Source organism: Aspergillus stella-maris (assembly GCF_047715825.1).
Source record: "Aspergillus stella-maris strain CBS 113639 unplaced genomic scaffold BDV14scaffold_61, whole genome shotgun sequence".
Lineage (NCBI taxonomy): Eukaryota > Fungi > Ascomycota > Eurotiomycetes > Eurotiales > Aspergillaceae > Aspergillus > Aspergillus stella-maris.
The window spans coordinates 139,140-154,783 of record NW_027396855.1 but is presented as its reverse complement, the minus strand read 5'-3'; the positions used below and the strand labels follow the sequence as shown (position 1 = coordinate 154,783).

Here is a 15,644-nt window from a genome sequence, read left to right as displayed (position 1 = left end):
CCTTTCTTCTTTCCTAGGATAGGAGGGGGGCCGGTACTGCCCTCAAGGGCCCGGTGTGAATAATCCACCAAGTCAAGTTCTCTTGAGGACTGGTTTGGTGGACGCACATCCGCAATAGGCATCAGAAACATCGGGGCGGCACCTCGCCTCCGGGTGAGTGTGTCGGTTTCCCCATGGGAGAGTCGTTGCGAAGATTGTGTGTGCTCTTTTCGAAGGGTGCGACACTTTAGTGCAATACGCGGCATGCTTGTCCTTCTACTTGTGGGAGGGCCGGTATCATTCGATTCCGATTATTCGGGGGGGATGGCGCTTCATTTTTTTTTCAGGTGAGTTTTACTTTGCACCGCGGCCTCGAGGTTCGAAGGGGCTGCGGGCTGGAAAGGATGGTTTTGTGACCTTGCTAATTTGTTTGGTCGTTGGGGCAATTGTCCCTTAGGTTGGGTGTCTGTGGGTGGGCGAGGGTTGGGGAGCGTATGTCGGATTGGGCTGGGGTGGTTGTGTCGTGAGTCATACGGCGGACATTTAGGTTGTTCGAGTGTCGGACATTGACACGGTGCCTGATGATTGATCTGAGATATATCTGAAGTTAAGAGGATCGATGTATATCGTCACTCGCTAGGAGTGCGTCATCTTGCGCAATAAAACCTAAAGCTCATTCTCAAAATGCCTCTACGTATGTTGCTAGACGTTCGACTGTAACCAAGTAACGCAAACCATCAATCGCTTGATATCTAGGGATATAAAAAGAGACTTCTACCCATAGGATACCTTAAACAAACATCCAGGAGTATTTTCAAGGTAAAAAAAAGGAACAACAAAATAGAGCGAGAACAGGAGGCGGGTATATTGAGTCCCCCTCCCATCCCCATGCATGTATGCATCCCGTTCGTGATCATAATCGGTTCTGCGTAGCCGTATCACCGTCCACTGCCGCCGCCACCGTCGTCTTCATCTACCAGCTAATAAGACCCCGCTTATTCGTCGTCACCGATCTAGAGAGAAGAGCAATTAGTACACGATCAACATCTACAATACTGCGAACACAGGGGCTTAGAAGGTGGTGCATACCTTAGGAGCAAGATAGAACCGCAAGTGACCGCTTCCAAGACCATACTCAACAAGCAGAGGCACCTCCTGCGAGAGGCTCAGGGAAACAGTGCTGGACAGGTTAGTCGCCTTGCAGAAGTTGACGAGGTACTTGAGGGAGAATGTGAGGGCGACGGGTTCGCTGAGGACAATGGAGACGTTCTGGTCGGGCTTGTCGACGTTTGTGTGTTGGCGGATTGTGACGGAGCCGCTGCCGATGTCGCCTGTGCAGGAGAACTTGACGCCCTCCTTTGTGGCTTCGATGACGACTGCATCAACCTGTTAGTATGGCGTTCGGAATAAGGAGTCGTGGTAGTGGGGTAAAGGGTTCTGGACGTACCAGACTCAGAGAGCGCATTCAGGTCCCTGCAGATCCGTTGAAATTCGGCAGAGGGCATCTCGACCGTAGCGGCGTACTCTGTCTCGGGAATAGCCAGATGCTCCTGGTCGATATCCATAAGCTTAATGTCGTACTCACTGAGGCGGTCCGTCTCGGCGCTCTCGAACATGAGGTTGACGACATCAGGAGAGTCGTCGGCCTTCAGCGTAAGGATGTCTTCGTTTTGAGCGGCGCGGAGCACCTTGGTCAGCGAGACCAGGTCGATACCGATGGGGATGTTGCGGTCGCAGCGGTAGGGGGAGAAACCCTCGGCCTTGAGGAGCATGGAGACGAGGGCAACGTGGGAGTTGTCCATGGCTTGGAGGGCGATTCCGGAGTCATTGCAGTCGAAGTTGCAGTATTGCACGAGATCTTTGATGGCGTCGACGACCTAGACATTGAATTGTTAGTGCGGGGGTAAAAGGAGGATTATGGGATTGAGTCGTACGCGCTTGAGGAGACTGGCTTGTTCTAGGCGGGCTTCCAACACTGTGCTTTCGTTAGACGGATCTTGAGAGACTACCAGGTGCAGCTACTTACTCTTGATGGGCTGTTTGTGTGGTGTTGAGGAGGGTGCGGTGAAGGAAAGAGTGCGATTGAGAGATGAGGAGGCGGGGTATTGAAAGATTCTGATTGTAGAAGGATTGATTAGATCGTGGTATTCTGAGATTGAAGGTTGCAGAGACTCACAAGGTATAATATGGGATACGGAAGAGAGTTGAGTTGAGGAGCTGGAGGGGAGAAATGTCGAGGCAGAGACGCTCGCGTTCTGGTGGGTCGTGTAAGGCTCACGCGTCTTAATGTCTCCATTTTGGGTCTAGTTCGAGGTTTTCGTGTCCAGCCAGCTTCAGTCACTGTATCAACGAACAACGCAGGGCTGTCTCCTTACAGAATGTCTAATTACTCTGGAAAGCGATATTTGTGATTATCATGATTATCTATTGATATTATATACGGCTATCATGACAGCAAGGAAAATATTTTGGGTCCTGTGATAGGTAACCTGCCCTCCAAACAGAACGCCTGCAGTTGTCAGACCGGACAAGATATTTTACAGAAAAAGGAAATCAGGGTGTTGACCAAAATGAACGAAGGTGCCGATAATGAGACACAAAGAGTGATGAACCATAACGCCATGCTCCAGCCAATTCTATACGGTCTGGGTATCAATCGCGTGATGGGACTGGCGATGAAAAATATCTGGGACAATATGTGCAGTTAATGGAAGTATACAGAGACTTCAGTTAGTGTCAGCTCGCTGGAGTTAATTCAAAGACTCGTGACTCGTTTCGAGTGCATCGTTTTGGGTCTCTGCTTGATCACCATTTCGAGCTCTTTTAGCATATTAGTATTGGCGTCCACGCGATCTCGTGCAGCGGCCTGTTTGGCGCGGTCTTCTTTGACCCGCGCAATACGTTCTTCACGAGTCAAGGACTGCCTCTTGTTTTTTCGCGTTGGAAGCGCGACGGCCTCAAAGATCTCCTCAGCATCCTCGATGTTGTAAGTGATTCCGGAAAGAGGCCTGCCTTCGCCGTTCAAAGCCCGGAGAGCATCTGAAGGGCTGCCTTCAACAGCCGTGGTGCCCCCTAAACTAGGCGTCGGCGAAGTAGGGAACAGAGAGCTCGGCGGTCTGGAACGAGAAGAGTTGGACTCTCTATCTAGGCTGGTCATGAGGCTAGATTTGCCGGCTTCCCATTCCTGCAGTAAGCCTCTGATGTCGGTTCCGATTGACTCATATTGCGCGAGAAGCGATGCTTCAAGCTCGCTGGTGTCGGAATTGTCGAAATCACTGGTGGATACTTCCTTGAGAATATGCATCTTTGCGTGAAGAGCACGGATCCCTTGGGAAAGCGAGTTCAGCTTGCGGTACTGAGAACGAAGACGTTCCTTGCCCGGTGAAGCAGTGGGAAGCGGCGATGGCGGTATATTCTCAGCCGTGCGATCCTCCTCATTGAGAATGCTGGTCATTCTTTGCATGCTGTCGCCGGTCACCGTTGTCAGGCTCCGCATCTGCTCGACAGCGGTGCTCCACCTTGCAATGTCGGAGCCGCCTCCGTCGGCTCCAAGCGCCAATAGACAGCACAAAATGCTCTTTCTGACAAGATATAATCTGCCAAACAGCGTTCGCAATCCACGTAACGAGAACTGGTCCTCTGTCTCGCGATCGGCAAATGCTGTTTCAACCTCCTGAAGATCCTCGGACGAGACGTCATAGATGTCGTAGTACTTGGCGAGATTGGCGCTGTCTGACAGGGGTTGTAGAGCATGCTGGGCTTGGATATACTGCTCTAGCATGGAATAAAAGCACTCGGATACGGTTCGACGAAGCCGTAAACATCGGCGAATCTGAGTCTGGTCTTCAAGTCTACTGATTGGAGGCAGCGGTGTGCTTCTGTATGAAGTTAGCATATGCTTCTACCAAATTTACTGGAAGAACTTGCATTCGGTAGCCTCTCGAGACTAATTCCACCTCCTGTATGAAAACCACCGACGCCGATGCTGCAGAGTCAAATCCTTGCGCGTTACCTATCAAGTGCGCAGCCGAGTCGACAGCTTGATGTCGCAGGTATTTGAGCCATTGCCGTCTTGCGAAAGCGTAGAACAATACCCCAAGCACCGGCACTAGCACCAACAAGACGCCAACTTTTCGAGGGTTGATACTCGCACCCGCCCGTGGCCGACTCCAATGCAATAACCAAGCGATTGAAAAAGAGGTTGAGGCTGTCACGAATGCGCCTTGTAAGCCAAACGTCGTAGATAATGTGGGAAGGTCTGTTGGAGCGGTATTGGATAGGATATCGGTAGCGGAGTTATAGGAAGGAGCGTTATGTTCGTTCAGTAATTGCGAGGCGACGATGACATAGCCAAATTGTTCCAAGAACCTTTCATTGTCATTCCGGCCTAGCCGCGAGTTCAGAGCAGACTGTCCTCCGTTAGCATGGTATAGAGTGCGGAATATATGCGCGTGACATACTGAGCAGACATCATACAACCGGCCCAAGGCAGCCGTCTGGCGCGTGGCCTTGAGGTTCAGGGGTTTAGGTAGCTTGTTCCGTATGCGAGTCTGGAATTTGGATGCTCCTCGAGGTGCGAAGTCGGCGGCGGTCGAGTCGGATAGGTCGTCGGTATTCTCAGGCTCGTTAACTGGCCAGTCCGGACTGCGTTCGCCTTCTCCTGAAATAGCCCCCAAAGTCAGATTCCTTCGCCATGCAGGTAGCGGACATCCTTGAACTAACCTCGAAGATACTCGGCCAAAGGCGAATTCTCATAAACCAGGGCTTCCATGACTTGTGCTCATTCCGTATGCCTCGAGGACGGGGAGGGTGCGGCGATTTGGAACAGGCCCGAGTAAGATCGTGAGATCAGCGGGCGGCGGTGATTAAAGTGGATGGGCGACGTAATAAGGAGAGGTCGATGTTGAAGGTGAAAGGAAGGAAGCAACGTGCTAACTCTGGGCCATCTCTTTCAACTCCTGAGGAGAGCGCTGCCAGATACCGATAAGGAGCAGGTGTCGAAATTAAAGGCGTGAGGGGGCTCAATACAATGCAGGCGGAGATGAAAGAAGTACCGAAGCGGCAGAGCAGAGACCCCGAGGTACCTGACTGGCAGATAGTTGGTATGCAAAAGAAAGAATCGTGAGTTGGTAGAGGGCCACGTTGAGGAAAAGGTGAGCGTTGAGCCGGCTGGCGGCGTTGGTCGTCTATCTGGGGAAAGGGAGAAGGAGAGAATCGACGGTCGAATCGGAGCGGACAAAGCCACTGTCGTCTTAACGGCGGAGCTACTGCAGTTAATGGACGAGCGCCCCACTGTTAATCTATGAGCAGTGGAAGACTTTCCTGTTCCTAGATTCATGCATAGGACAACATTAACATGGTCAAGATCATATGAAGACAGTCCATGAAGCTGGTGATATGTTTGTTCCTCGTGATCTGTTCCCCTCCGCGGTGGACCGAGGTCCCCAACCGCCGTGCAGTCTGAGCCCAGGTGTTCGCGACTGCTCCCATGGAACACGCTGAACGTTCGTTTCAGCATGAAACAGGAGCCCAGCTCGGTCTCTCCTTGCCTCGGAGGGGCTGTTGACAGCAAGGGTCTCGACCTAGCGACATTGGAAACGAAGCCGCGATGAGGCTGCACCAAGAAATCAGTAGCAGCCCGTGCGAGGTCTCCATGAGGAAATGTACCTTACTCAATTACTCGTGGTAACTACGGAGGGGTGCACCATAAGTTTTTGCGCGGCGCTAGTAAGTTTGTGCGCCAAGGTAACAGGCTTACATACAATTTACTATGGCAACATGTTTTTTTGACCTACATGTAGCATTGGCCTGCATACACGCCCAAAAAAACAAAAATAATGACAAAATTAACAAAAAGGGAAAAAGTGAAGCTATTCAGAGGCCTCCATTGGCCGCGGAGCAAGGTCTACACGTGGAGAAAGTCGCCCTTTCACCCGCTTGCCCTTCCAACTCCGCTGATCATGATCCTTACTAACACGACTGCCTGCAAGTCATGATCCCGAGCGTGACGAGCAACGGAGTACCGTGAGTTCGACGACATCGAACTGACTGATACGCGAGAGGTCACGTGGAGACCTTATTCCGGGCATCGTGCCCGGGATGAGATACTGCCTGTTCCGACCGCCTACTCATCTCGGTTATCCTCGCTCCGCGAGGATCCATCCGCGTGTTTGTTTACGATCCTCTTTGAATGCCTTCATGCTTTGAATTCCGTACATAGAGTACCAGATAGATCAATTCAAGTCTACTGATTGGCTCGCCGTCTTACTTACGACCCTCTTTGTATTCGTTGCCTCCCTCTAGCTTAATAACAACCTGGATGTGACGCATGAGACGCTCGATCCAGTGTTGAATTGTCTCCTGTGGAAGATCCGCCCACGCTTGCCTCCATTCTGCTTCTCCTGTCTTCTTATCGCGAGGTGCTCCACGAGAAGTTGTATGCTTCTTAAGCCAGGCCCATGCTGGCTCAATTGCATTAAGATCAGGAGAATTACCAGGCCAATCAAGGATCTTCTGGACCTCTTCTGCTTTGTAGACACGCTGCTGGATCTGATAATGGTGTGCAGGTGCTCCATCCTCCAGAACAACAGTATTTGGACGGTCAATCATGCATTCCTTTGCAAATGGAATCAGGAGGGGTATTAGAACTTCCTGGAAGGCAAGAAATAAGTTAGAAAGATCTCTAATCACTCTTACATGGAGGATACAAACTGTTTGATAGCGCCAGAAATCAATCCCACCCTTGCCCTTGCGGACTAGCTTGCCATTCTTCTCGTTAAAATTCCATTTTGGTGCGCGACCACGATTCGGGCGTAAATTTATGCGAGATAGGCCTGTGTTAATCTCCCATTCCTCTTTACAAAGAGGCTCTAGCTCACGGTTCAAAGCCTCAATCTCTAGATCCGCCTGGCGCCGCATGGCGGCGGTTTCGGGCTTCCAGATATGTATAGGGCCTTTCTTATCGTATGTAAAGCAACCCCATACCATGAAGTCTGAAGCATGCTTCCAGCGCCTCCGTATACACGTAGGATGGTGTGAATCCTGAGTGGTTCTCCATACTGTAACTGCTCCACGGCGTTGACCAAGAACAACACCAGTTTCGTCAGTGAAGATCACGCATTTCCAGTCCTCTAAGGTCCAATGTTGGTGGGCAAGGCAGAATTCAAGACGTCTAAGACGAGCGGCTTCAGTTAGCCCAGGTTTCCATGAAGGCTTCGCGATGACAAGTCCATGACAATGAAGAATATGCAGAACAGAAGAATGAGAGATACCAGCTTCATAAGCAAGAATTTCTGATGATTTCTCGCGGCCTGCGCGATCGGCAGTTACAGAGGCAAGAACAGAGTTCTGAATAGCTTCAGTAACCTCCACCGGTCGCCCAGATCGCTTGCTATCCTCAACAAATTCTAGATGCACGCGTAGGCTTACCTCCGGGCGATACCCGCGATCCCTGCCCTTCTTCACGATACTCTGGACTGTACGAGGAGCAAGATTTAGAGATTTTGAGATCTTCTCTGTACTAAATCCAACAGCTGAGAGGGTAAGAACTTGAACACGCAGTTCAACCGGGTGAAAGCCGCCACGAGGCATCTTGAAGCTGTGTAGGAAGCAAAGCAAGGTAGAGCAGAGGAGGTTAAAATATAGGATAAAGCGCTTTGAAACACCAAGTTGATCAGTCAACTATAAAAAATATTGGTATGAATAGCGTTAAAATAGTGAGAAGATCATACGTTGACGAGGCGCTGGCTAATCTATATGAAAACAATAATATGGAGTAGTTATGCAGGGGTTCGCGTTGCCATAGAAATTTATATGTGGGTCGAAACAGTGGTACAACGGATTACACTAGCGCCGCGCAAAAACTTATGGTGCACCCCTCCGTACTCCGTAGTCTGCGGTGATGGCGAAATACTAGATATAGCATAGCGTGCCTATTTAGGAATAACGTACATGTGCCTCTTGGCATCGCAGTGCGTGGTCTATACAGCTTCTAACTTCCCGCTTGACAATTGAGTTCTTTTCTCACCAATTCCTGAAAAGCAGAGCGCACAACACGATGCTTCCACGGTAAGCGACTGATTTATCATTTTAGTATCCAGGTCTTAGCCAGCAGGAACGATGACTCCTTCGCTGGTAGATCTAATGGCTCGTAAAAAGACTCCTCTTCTAAGAGCAAGCGTTGCAGGCGAGCCTTAACTTAGGTGGTTCCCCAATTATCGACTGCCTGCTGGAATAACTTCATCAGCAACTGACGTAACTATCATTCAAAATAATCACAATAGTTCTAACAATAGTAGTTTAGTCGATGGTGCACAGCTTAGCAACCGTTTCGAGTACTTAACTGGGCAGCATGGTAGCACTCCGATACTAAATTTTCAGTTAAGTCCAGCCATAACCAGTACATATGATCAGAAACCAAGTATCATGTGTTGTCTTTGGATGTTCACCAATTGTCAATATTGCAGAAGCATCTTATCACTCTGACGTCAGACTGTTCTTCATTGTGAATGGTTGCTGTTGGAAATGAAAGGTGAAATATAACTTTGCCACATTCAACGCACGTGATGCAACAACCGCGGATCTTTGTTTTCACGAGAGCTCTCTTCATCTAAGTTCTCCTGGTATTGTCCTAAGCTGTCTAATTTCATTTCGTTGTGTTATTATGGCTCTTAGTTATTCTACAATCACAGTCACGCCGGTTTCGACAAGAACTTCGAAGTTTCCACTTCTGCGAATAATGTCCGGGAGCTGCTTATTTCCCGTTCCGGTGGGGAAACTAACCATCCGCTGTCCTTGTAAAGGGTTTACGGGAATGTCTAAGGATGGACAGCTGAATATTATCTGCGAAGAATGTCTTCATCCGCTCACTCAACATGGAGACGCAAATTCAGCAGAGGTTGATTCAACTCAACAAGGAAGCAGCCAGCTAAAAACATGTTAGATTATATTCCCAAATTATCTAATGGCATGACTAACAATATTCATATAAACAGCTTTTATTCTTTGTCAGTATCTCAGTCCTCGATCGGAGACAGTCTCAGAACTCGCCAATCTTGTTGATTCGCAGAAAGTTGTGCATGTGCGAGGGACCCCTGCCAGTGGAAAAACAACACTAGCCCAACTACTGCAGCAGCATTATAAGGTCACGAAGAGGAATTCAATCTTTATTGAGACATGGCGCGAGCTTGATGAATACCCTTTAGTAGGAGATAACTCCTACCTCCACGCCTGGGGCAAGCTCGACAGAATGTTACGGACAAGATTTGATCCAAATATGGACTATCTAACCCCGGGGACTATCCTTATCATCGACGAGGCCCAAAGAACTTATTCAGATATTCTCTTCTGGAATTCCATAATCAAGCCACGATTGTCCCAAGAAGGCTTAGATATCAGAATTTGTCTTTTCTGCTGCTACGGGAGCCCGTTGAGTGGTGTTGATAGGGAGCTTGATACTGATATAAGCACTTTTACACCTGCTCATTTCAAGCCAGCTCAATGCGTGACGTTAACCCCTCAGTCACATTCTTCATCGCCTCAAATTGGTCTATTCTTCACCCGATCAGAGTTCACGGATGCTGCACAGCGATTAATAGCAAACTCTCGCTTTCAAGAGAAGTTTACCCTCCTTTTAGACGCCGAAGATTATCTTTATATGTTGACAAACGGACACCCGGGTGGTCTCAGCTCTGTCTTGAAGTACATCCATGATGTAAGTTCCTTGATTCCAGTTAAAATGCTGCTTATTTTCATGCTCCTTGACTAAGTGAGTTTGTTAGTTTTATCGCCATGATCTCAAGAGCCGTAATTTATCTATTATATCCAAGGAGCACGTGGTCGACAGCTTGAAACGAGATAATGATGTCTGGGACATGCTGGCTCACGAGCCAATATCACGTTCACTGCCTAAGGGTAGTTGGCTTACCACAAAAGTTGCAAATCTTCTTGCTAAGGTTTTGGAGGAGGGAAATGTACCATGTAAGCCAAACAAAGCGGCAGAAACATGTTACAAGCTTGGATGGTTGCACAAAATGCAAATGCTTGGAGAGGATAACTACAACAAGGAGGTTTATGTGCTTCCTTCAAGACTACATGAAAAGCATGTATCTCCAAATTCCCACTCCAGATATATTAATCGCATTATTCTAACTATTCCTAGGTGGGTTGAACACTACATCGCAAAAAGTGCGAAAAGGCTACCCTTAGAATTCCAAAACCTACAAGATCTAACTCTTGCAATATTACAAGAGTTCTCAAGCTTAAATCTAAGGCACTCAGCCCAGGGCAAGACAATGTCAAGTGGTGCACAGCCAAAACCAATTGAGGCACAATATCAAGACGAGTTCTACCGATGTTTCAACAAGATAGCTGGTAGAGGTGTGCCAGTCTGTACCGAATGGTCTAGGACCGCAGACGGTCGAGTTAATTTCTGGATTCCTGGCCAGAAATGGGCAGTGGAGTTTGTTCGGGAGCAAGACCAAATCAATGAACACATTATGCGTTTTAACAAGAATGGCCGGTATTACCCTTGGCGAGTAGATGGTATGATCCAGGATTGGATAATTGTCAATTGCACTACTTCTCCGCCGACACGTGGTAAGCATACATCCGCCTTATTCGCCGTTGGCTCAGCTAATATAAGGGCAGGGTACGAAGAGACACAGCTTATCCATGCAGTTTTCAGGAAGGATTATGCAGAATTGGAGATTCTTGATAATCAGAGAAAAGTTTTACAGACTTCTTTTCTGCACAATTGAGAATCTGGTGCTTCATTTGGTACGGGCGAAAGGTGTGTGGTAATCAGTTCTGCTTACAATGGTTGTGGGTTGTAGTTTAAAGTTCCCAATGAGTTATTGCCAAGCGATAAAACATATTTCACATCGAGTTTCAAATCAATTTTGAAGCTATTCAGAAGCGCCTTGAGGCGCCTAAGAGCGTGCACGGTTTCTATCTGCCTCGATGGCATGGCACCTTGCTGGCGTCATTCAGATTTATCCTAGTAGATAACCATTAGTGAATAGCCTTCCAGTTCTCGTCTAAAACCTGCCTGAGGCAATCAAATAATCGACGTGTTCTGCAAAAGGCCGCAATTTCTACGGCAAAGGCCACCCACAACCGTGCCCTTCTCACCGTCACCTAGATGTACTCCGTACATAGTGGCATTATCTATGCACTGCATAACCACGTTATGATGGCTCATATTGACCCCCGAGCGAGTTGTGCTGTATTAAATGTTGAGGCTGCATTAGTGCCTTAGGCACGACTCCGTTGCGCGGCAACCATCGTCAACACCGCGTCTTCTACTCTGTACACGAGACTTCGCTATGCTCGAGTCTGGATAGCACGTTATTCCATTCCGCTTCTTTTCTACTGAACGGCTCTGTTACGAAGCTGTATACTCTAGTTTCCTGCAGACATTACATTCCAACAAGCACCTACTCGAACCGCCTTGCGTCTCTTGACCGCTCAGTCCGCTTTCTCTAGTATCCGGCCGAGTACCCAGACCGGTAACAAATATTCATCCATGCTGAGCGACTGAAAAATGTCCGGCCTACTACAGGAAGTTGGAACGCCATGTCCACGCCGATCGAGAGGCTCGAGGACCAGCAACGAGAGCGGCAGCGGTAGCGATCCGTTTGATAGCCTGTGGGACGATAGCACCGGAGACTACGATGACACAAGGAATGTCGACTTCACAACCGAGATCAAACATCCGATATTGACCGCGACGAAACCGAGGCGACGGACGAAGACTGCATCTTTCACTATACACGGCGACCACGAGCAGCCTGCCGCAACCGCCAAGCCCAAGAGAGAAATCAAGCCCGCTCTTGCTACAACCCGCAAGTCGTCTTTACTCCAACAGCCAGCACAAAGATTCCGCCCAAGAGTCAGCTTCGCGCCGAGTCCGCTCAAGCATTCACGAGAGCGAGACGAGCTCGAACCTACCAAGAGAAACATGAAGCCGGATGTGCAGCAGAACAATGACCTTCTCAAGCAAATTAGTGGGGAGGGTGACGGGGCACTGGTCAAAGATGTTTTGAAGAAGGAAGTTAGACGGGATACTGTCTACGTATCAACAGAAGACACAACCGTGGCTAGTGTGTTTATGGGAATATTTAGCCCGCTCAAGTCTAATCCGGAGAAATTGATTTCGGAGGATACTGAAATCGGCACATTGGAAGCTCGGATAGCAAGGAATCGAAAAGCGAGAAAGACACCAGCAACGTCTCCCGGTCGCGCCCCTCTACAGTTGAGTTCGAAGCTTGCTCAAGATACGTGCAACAAAATTGATGTACCGGGAAAGAATGGAGGCAAGGAGAACATACCCCCAGGCATGGAAGTCATTGAGGTCAAAAATAAGAAATCAATTACACCAACCAAGCCTTTCAATGACGACTTCATTGTATCAAAGCTGAATGGAAGCGTACCCACTGGTGACGGCGTGAAGAGACCTCTTGCGGTGAGAACAGCCAACAAGTCCGTGAAGAGGATTGAAAGTCAACCTACACTCAAAGCGACAATGCGCAATACAGCCGGTCGACAACCGCTCAATACTCGGACCGTGAACCCAGCTCTGAAAAGGTCAACTGCGTCGAATCCTTTGAGAGTATCAAAGTTAACCATGAATATAAGTAATGGCAAAAGCTTAAGGGATCTCAATCGCGAGTATTCAATGGCCTCTAAAAATATCACGAATCCTGCCATGTACGATGATGACTGGCTGTCACACCAGGAGGTGATCCTGACCCAGCTCATCAATGGTTTATTTGGTCAGACAAATAACGGAGCTGTGGAGGACCCTGCCATGCTTCGACATGACCTTCTTCAACTCTACCAGGGTCCATACTTCACTACCCTCCACAAGAGGCTCCAGGCATCTTTGCTGTATGGTGCACTGTCCATACCGAAGGACGCTCTTCTCAAAAATAGTCGACTACGGCAGGACTTGGGCATGAAGAGAAGGTTTATCGACATCTGGCTTAACACGTACGAGCCCAACATCTTGAGAGCTGCATTAGAAGCCGTCACCGGCAGGATGATACCTGACAAGACGAGCTCGAGCAACCTTCAAGAATTTGCAAATGAGTCTGCTCTACCGAAGAAACCAACCGCTAAGAGACTTGCAAAATTCTTGGACGCGTTTTTGATACAAAATCAGGATATTGAACAGAACGGCGAGTCAGGTACCAATGACCATGATGTACTGTTGGACGCATACCGCAGGACTGCCCTGCGCAGCATCATGATGGTCATCCTTCTGGACGAGGCCAAGAAATCCTGCAAGGCCTATTCCAGCCGTTGTCTGTTCCTCGCATCCTCGCCGTACAAGACTTCTTCTGCTGTACTTCAGGCCCTGGCTCGGTTCCTGCTACCTTCCTGCGGAGATGTCGGTAAAGCAGTTTCCCAGATTGATGTTCGGTTGACCTACGAGCAGCTTCCCCTTGAAGAGTATAACTATGAAATAACAAATCTGGCTGTGGACTTGAGAGACGGAGTGAGACTCACGAGGCTTGTGGAGTTGCTTCTCTACCCCTCGAGTAACAGAGCACAGACGGCATTTGTTGCGAACTCGAACGGTCAATGGCCGCTTTCTCGAAAACTGAAATTTCCTTGTTTGGGTCGCGCCGTGAAGATGTTCAATGTGAAAACAGCTTTAGACGCATTGACCTTGACTAAGGAGGGCAGACAACTGGTGAGCTCAGTCTGCAGCGCAGATATCGTCAACGGGCATCGTGAGAAGACCATCGCTATCTTATGGGGGCTCTTCAGCAACTGGGGTCTCCATGGGCTGATCGATATGAATGAATTGAGAGCAGAAATTAATCGGTTAAGGAAGAGACTGGCTACTGACACTGCTGTCGACCTTGCATCACACGAACTTGACAAAAGCGACGAGCCTGACGCGCTGCTCCGGAAATGGGCAGCCACCGTGGGTCAGCTGCGCGGCCTACGGTCGGGGGATCTCAACATGAACTTAGCAAACAGTCAGGTCTATGAATGTATTCTTGATGAGTATGAAGGCTACATCCTCGAACCTACACAGGACTCCATGTCCTCCGGAAATACCACCCTAGAAAGCCGTCTACGTGCTCTAGGGTGCAGCGCACAATTCAGTGAGTGAAACTACACTTCAGAGCCAGCAGCGCCCACGACTAACCTCACCAGTAAACCTCATCTCTCCCAGTTCTAAATCGCGCATCCTTGACAACTCGTCTACAATCGGAGCCCTCGCTTACCTCTGCTCTCGTCTCCTCCCAGCTACAAAACGCACTCGTGCAGCTACAATCCTCCAAAACGCATGGCGACGTGTCCTCGATCGACGCCTGGAAAAGAAACGAGCCATGGCCAGGGATGTTGCGAGGCAATGCGCTGCTGTCGTGCAAACCAGGAACCGGATCCTTTGGGCGAAGAATACCATTGTGCATTGGTGGAGGGCTTGTAGGGCACAAAGATTGAAGGCGAGGGGGATGAGGAGGTGCACCATTACGACGACAAAGCTGAGCAGGACAAAGTCCACTGGAGCTCTGAAATCGCGTATACCTGCCCGGAAATCGATGAAGATTACGCTTCACCGGGGACTGAACCAGCTCTGATCTCTCGTTACTTTTGTTTTCTTTTCGTTCCATTGCCCTTTTTTCTGTTTGGGAAGGAGTAGGATTCTCTTTGGATTTCGTTGGATTGCATTGCACCGGGTATTGCTTCCTTCGCAATCATAGCATTGGGCGGTTATGTTTGGTCTCTCGTTTGCCCTATTTGCTTGCTTTTCCTACAGCCTCGCGCCCTCGTTTCCAGTTTACACTTTACAGCTCTGTTAGCGTACAGCTCGGCTTCCCTATGGCACATTGCAGTTTCAAGCCCGGGATTCTATCCGTCTAGGCACCATGCATACTTTGAAACAAGCTTTTAGCGAATCGTTTTGGGGGTTCTTGGTTCATCGGTAAACGTAGCGTGGGGAATAGGCGTACGTTTCGTGGAGGTTGGTTGTTGATACACCGGCCACGACATCTGGAGTCTCCAGTCTCCAGTCTCCAGTCTCCAGTCTCCATATCCCGCAATGGGAAGCTGGAACAGGTCACCGAAACTTGACGTATCTACGTCGTAAGTACGGGTTTGCTTGAGAAGTGCGCAGGAGGTTACTACCCCGTCCTCTGTACACGTAGCAAGCCCTGCCTCACCTTTTCCGGAGTCTATACGAGGTAGACCCTGGTTCGTCCCAGCCGAGTTTCAGATCTCGCTTCTCCACTTGATAGATGTACCGTACGCCATGCGTGAATCCGGCAGCCTACTCTGCACCTTGTTTTGAAGGGGTGCAATTGGTACTTTAATGCCGCAGTGGAGATTATTCAACCATGTCTGGGGTTTGACTGACAGACGTGCAAAACAGGGCCTGAGGTGCGTTTCATACAGAGTACGCAAGCTCCATCAAGATAATGCAGCACAGCAGATGCAGGGTTGAGCTCTAGCAGACGGTTAGGTACCCGCATAACAACCTTGATCTTGGGAATGGGATATGCACAGAGCCGATCGATTCGTAAGCACTTGGTGAAGCCAAGAGATATTTCTCTAAGCCTCAGTTCAATAACTAGTTTGGCAAGTGTCGGTATAAACCGCCGCGCGGCAGAGATAGACGAGCGGTATGATAGGTAGGTAGGTACCCAAGC

The 15,644-nt window shown here is 49.1% G+C and overlaps 4 protein-coding genes across 4 annotated transcripts; 2 read left to right on the top strand and 2 right to left on the bottom strand.

Moving 5' to 3' along the window:
* Window positions 1-974: 974 nt before the first annotated feature.
* Window positions 975-4,750, bottom strand: BDV14DRAFT_192128 (Mysoin-binding motif of peroxisomes-domain-containing protein; the record flags this gene model as incomplete). Its single annotated transcript, XM_073771592.1, has 7 exons — window positions 975-992; window positions 1,069-1,355; window positions 1,427-1,856; window positions 2,789-3,817; window positions 3,903-4,388; window positions 4,440-4,639; window positions 4,702-4,750. The coding sequence occupies 7 exons, from the start codon at window positions 4,748-4,750 to the stop codon at window positions 975-977; spliced, it is 2,499 nt and encodes an 832-aa protein (XP_073624644.1).
* Window positions 4,751-4,812: 62 nt separating this feature from the next.
* On the bottom strand, window positions 4,813-5,627 carry BDV14DRAFT_121015 (uncharacterized protein). Its single transcript, XM_073765899.1, has one exon. It carries the CDS (start codon window positions 5,495-5,497, stop codon window positions 4,931-4,933), a length of 567 nt encoding a protein of 188 aa, XP_073624643.1. The 5' UTR covers window positions 5,498-5,627; the 3' UTR covers window positions 4,813-4,930.
* A 2,961-nt stretch (window positions 5,628-8,588) lies between these two features.
* BDV14DRAFT_180044 (uncharacterized protein) lies at window positions 8,589-10,933 on the top strand. Its single transcript, XM_073769854.1, has 5 exons — window positions 8,589-8,915; window positions 8,973-9,691; window positions 9,759-10,078; window positions 10,139-10,575; window positions 10,627-10,933. Exons 1-5 carry the CDS (start codon window positions 8,642-8,644, stop codon window positions 10,734-10,736), a joined length of 1,860 nt encoding a protein of 619 aa, XP_073624642.1. The 5' UTR covers window positions 8,589-8,641; the 3' UTR covers window positions 10,737-10,933.
* A 396-nt stretch (window positions 10,934-11,329) lies between these two features.
* sha1 (putative calmodulin-binding protein Sha1) lies at window positions 11,330-14,923 on the top strand. Its single transcript, XM_073776009.1, has 2 exons — window positions 11,330-14,096; window positions 14,149-14,923. Exons 1-2 carry the CDS (start codon window positions 11,522-11,524, stop codon window positions 14,574-14,576), a joined length of 3,003 nt encoding a protein of 1,000 aa, XP_073624641.1. The 5' UTR covers window positions 11,330-11,521; the 3' UTR covers window positions 14,577-14,923.
* The last annotated feature ends 721 nt before the right edge of the window (window positions 14,924-15,644 follow it).

Bases quoted from the DNA above. Each gene is read 5' to 3' on its own strand.
- BDV14DRAFT_121015 (XM_073765899.1), bottom strand. From the start codon at position 5,497: ATGCTGAAACGAACGTTCAGCGTGTTCCATGGGAGCAGTCGCGAACAC.
- BDV14DRAFT_180044 (XM_073769854.1), top strand. From the start codon at position 8,642: ATGGCTCTTAGTTATTCTACAATCACAGTCACGCCGGTTTCGACAAGA. The intron at 8,916-8,972 runs GTTAGATTATAT...TCATATAAACAG, and splicing joins AAGCAGCCAGCTAAAAACAT to CTTTTATTCTTTGTCAGTAT. The intron at 10,576-10,626 runs GTAAGCATACAT...ATATAAGGGCAG, and splicing joins TACTTCTCCGCCGACACGTG to GGTACGAAGAGACACAGCTT.
- sha1 (XM_073776009.1), top strand. From the start codon at position 11,522: ATGTCCGGCCTACTACAGGAAGTTGGAACGCCATGTCCACGCCGATCG. The intron at 14,097-14,148 runs GTGAGTGAAACT...TAACCTCACCAG, and splicing joins AGGGTGCAGCGCACAATTCA to TAAACCTCATCTCTCCCAGT.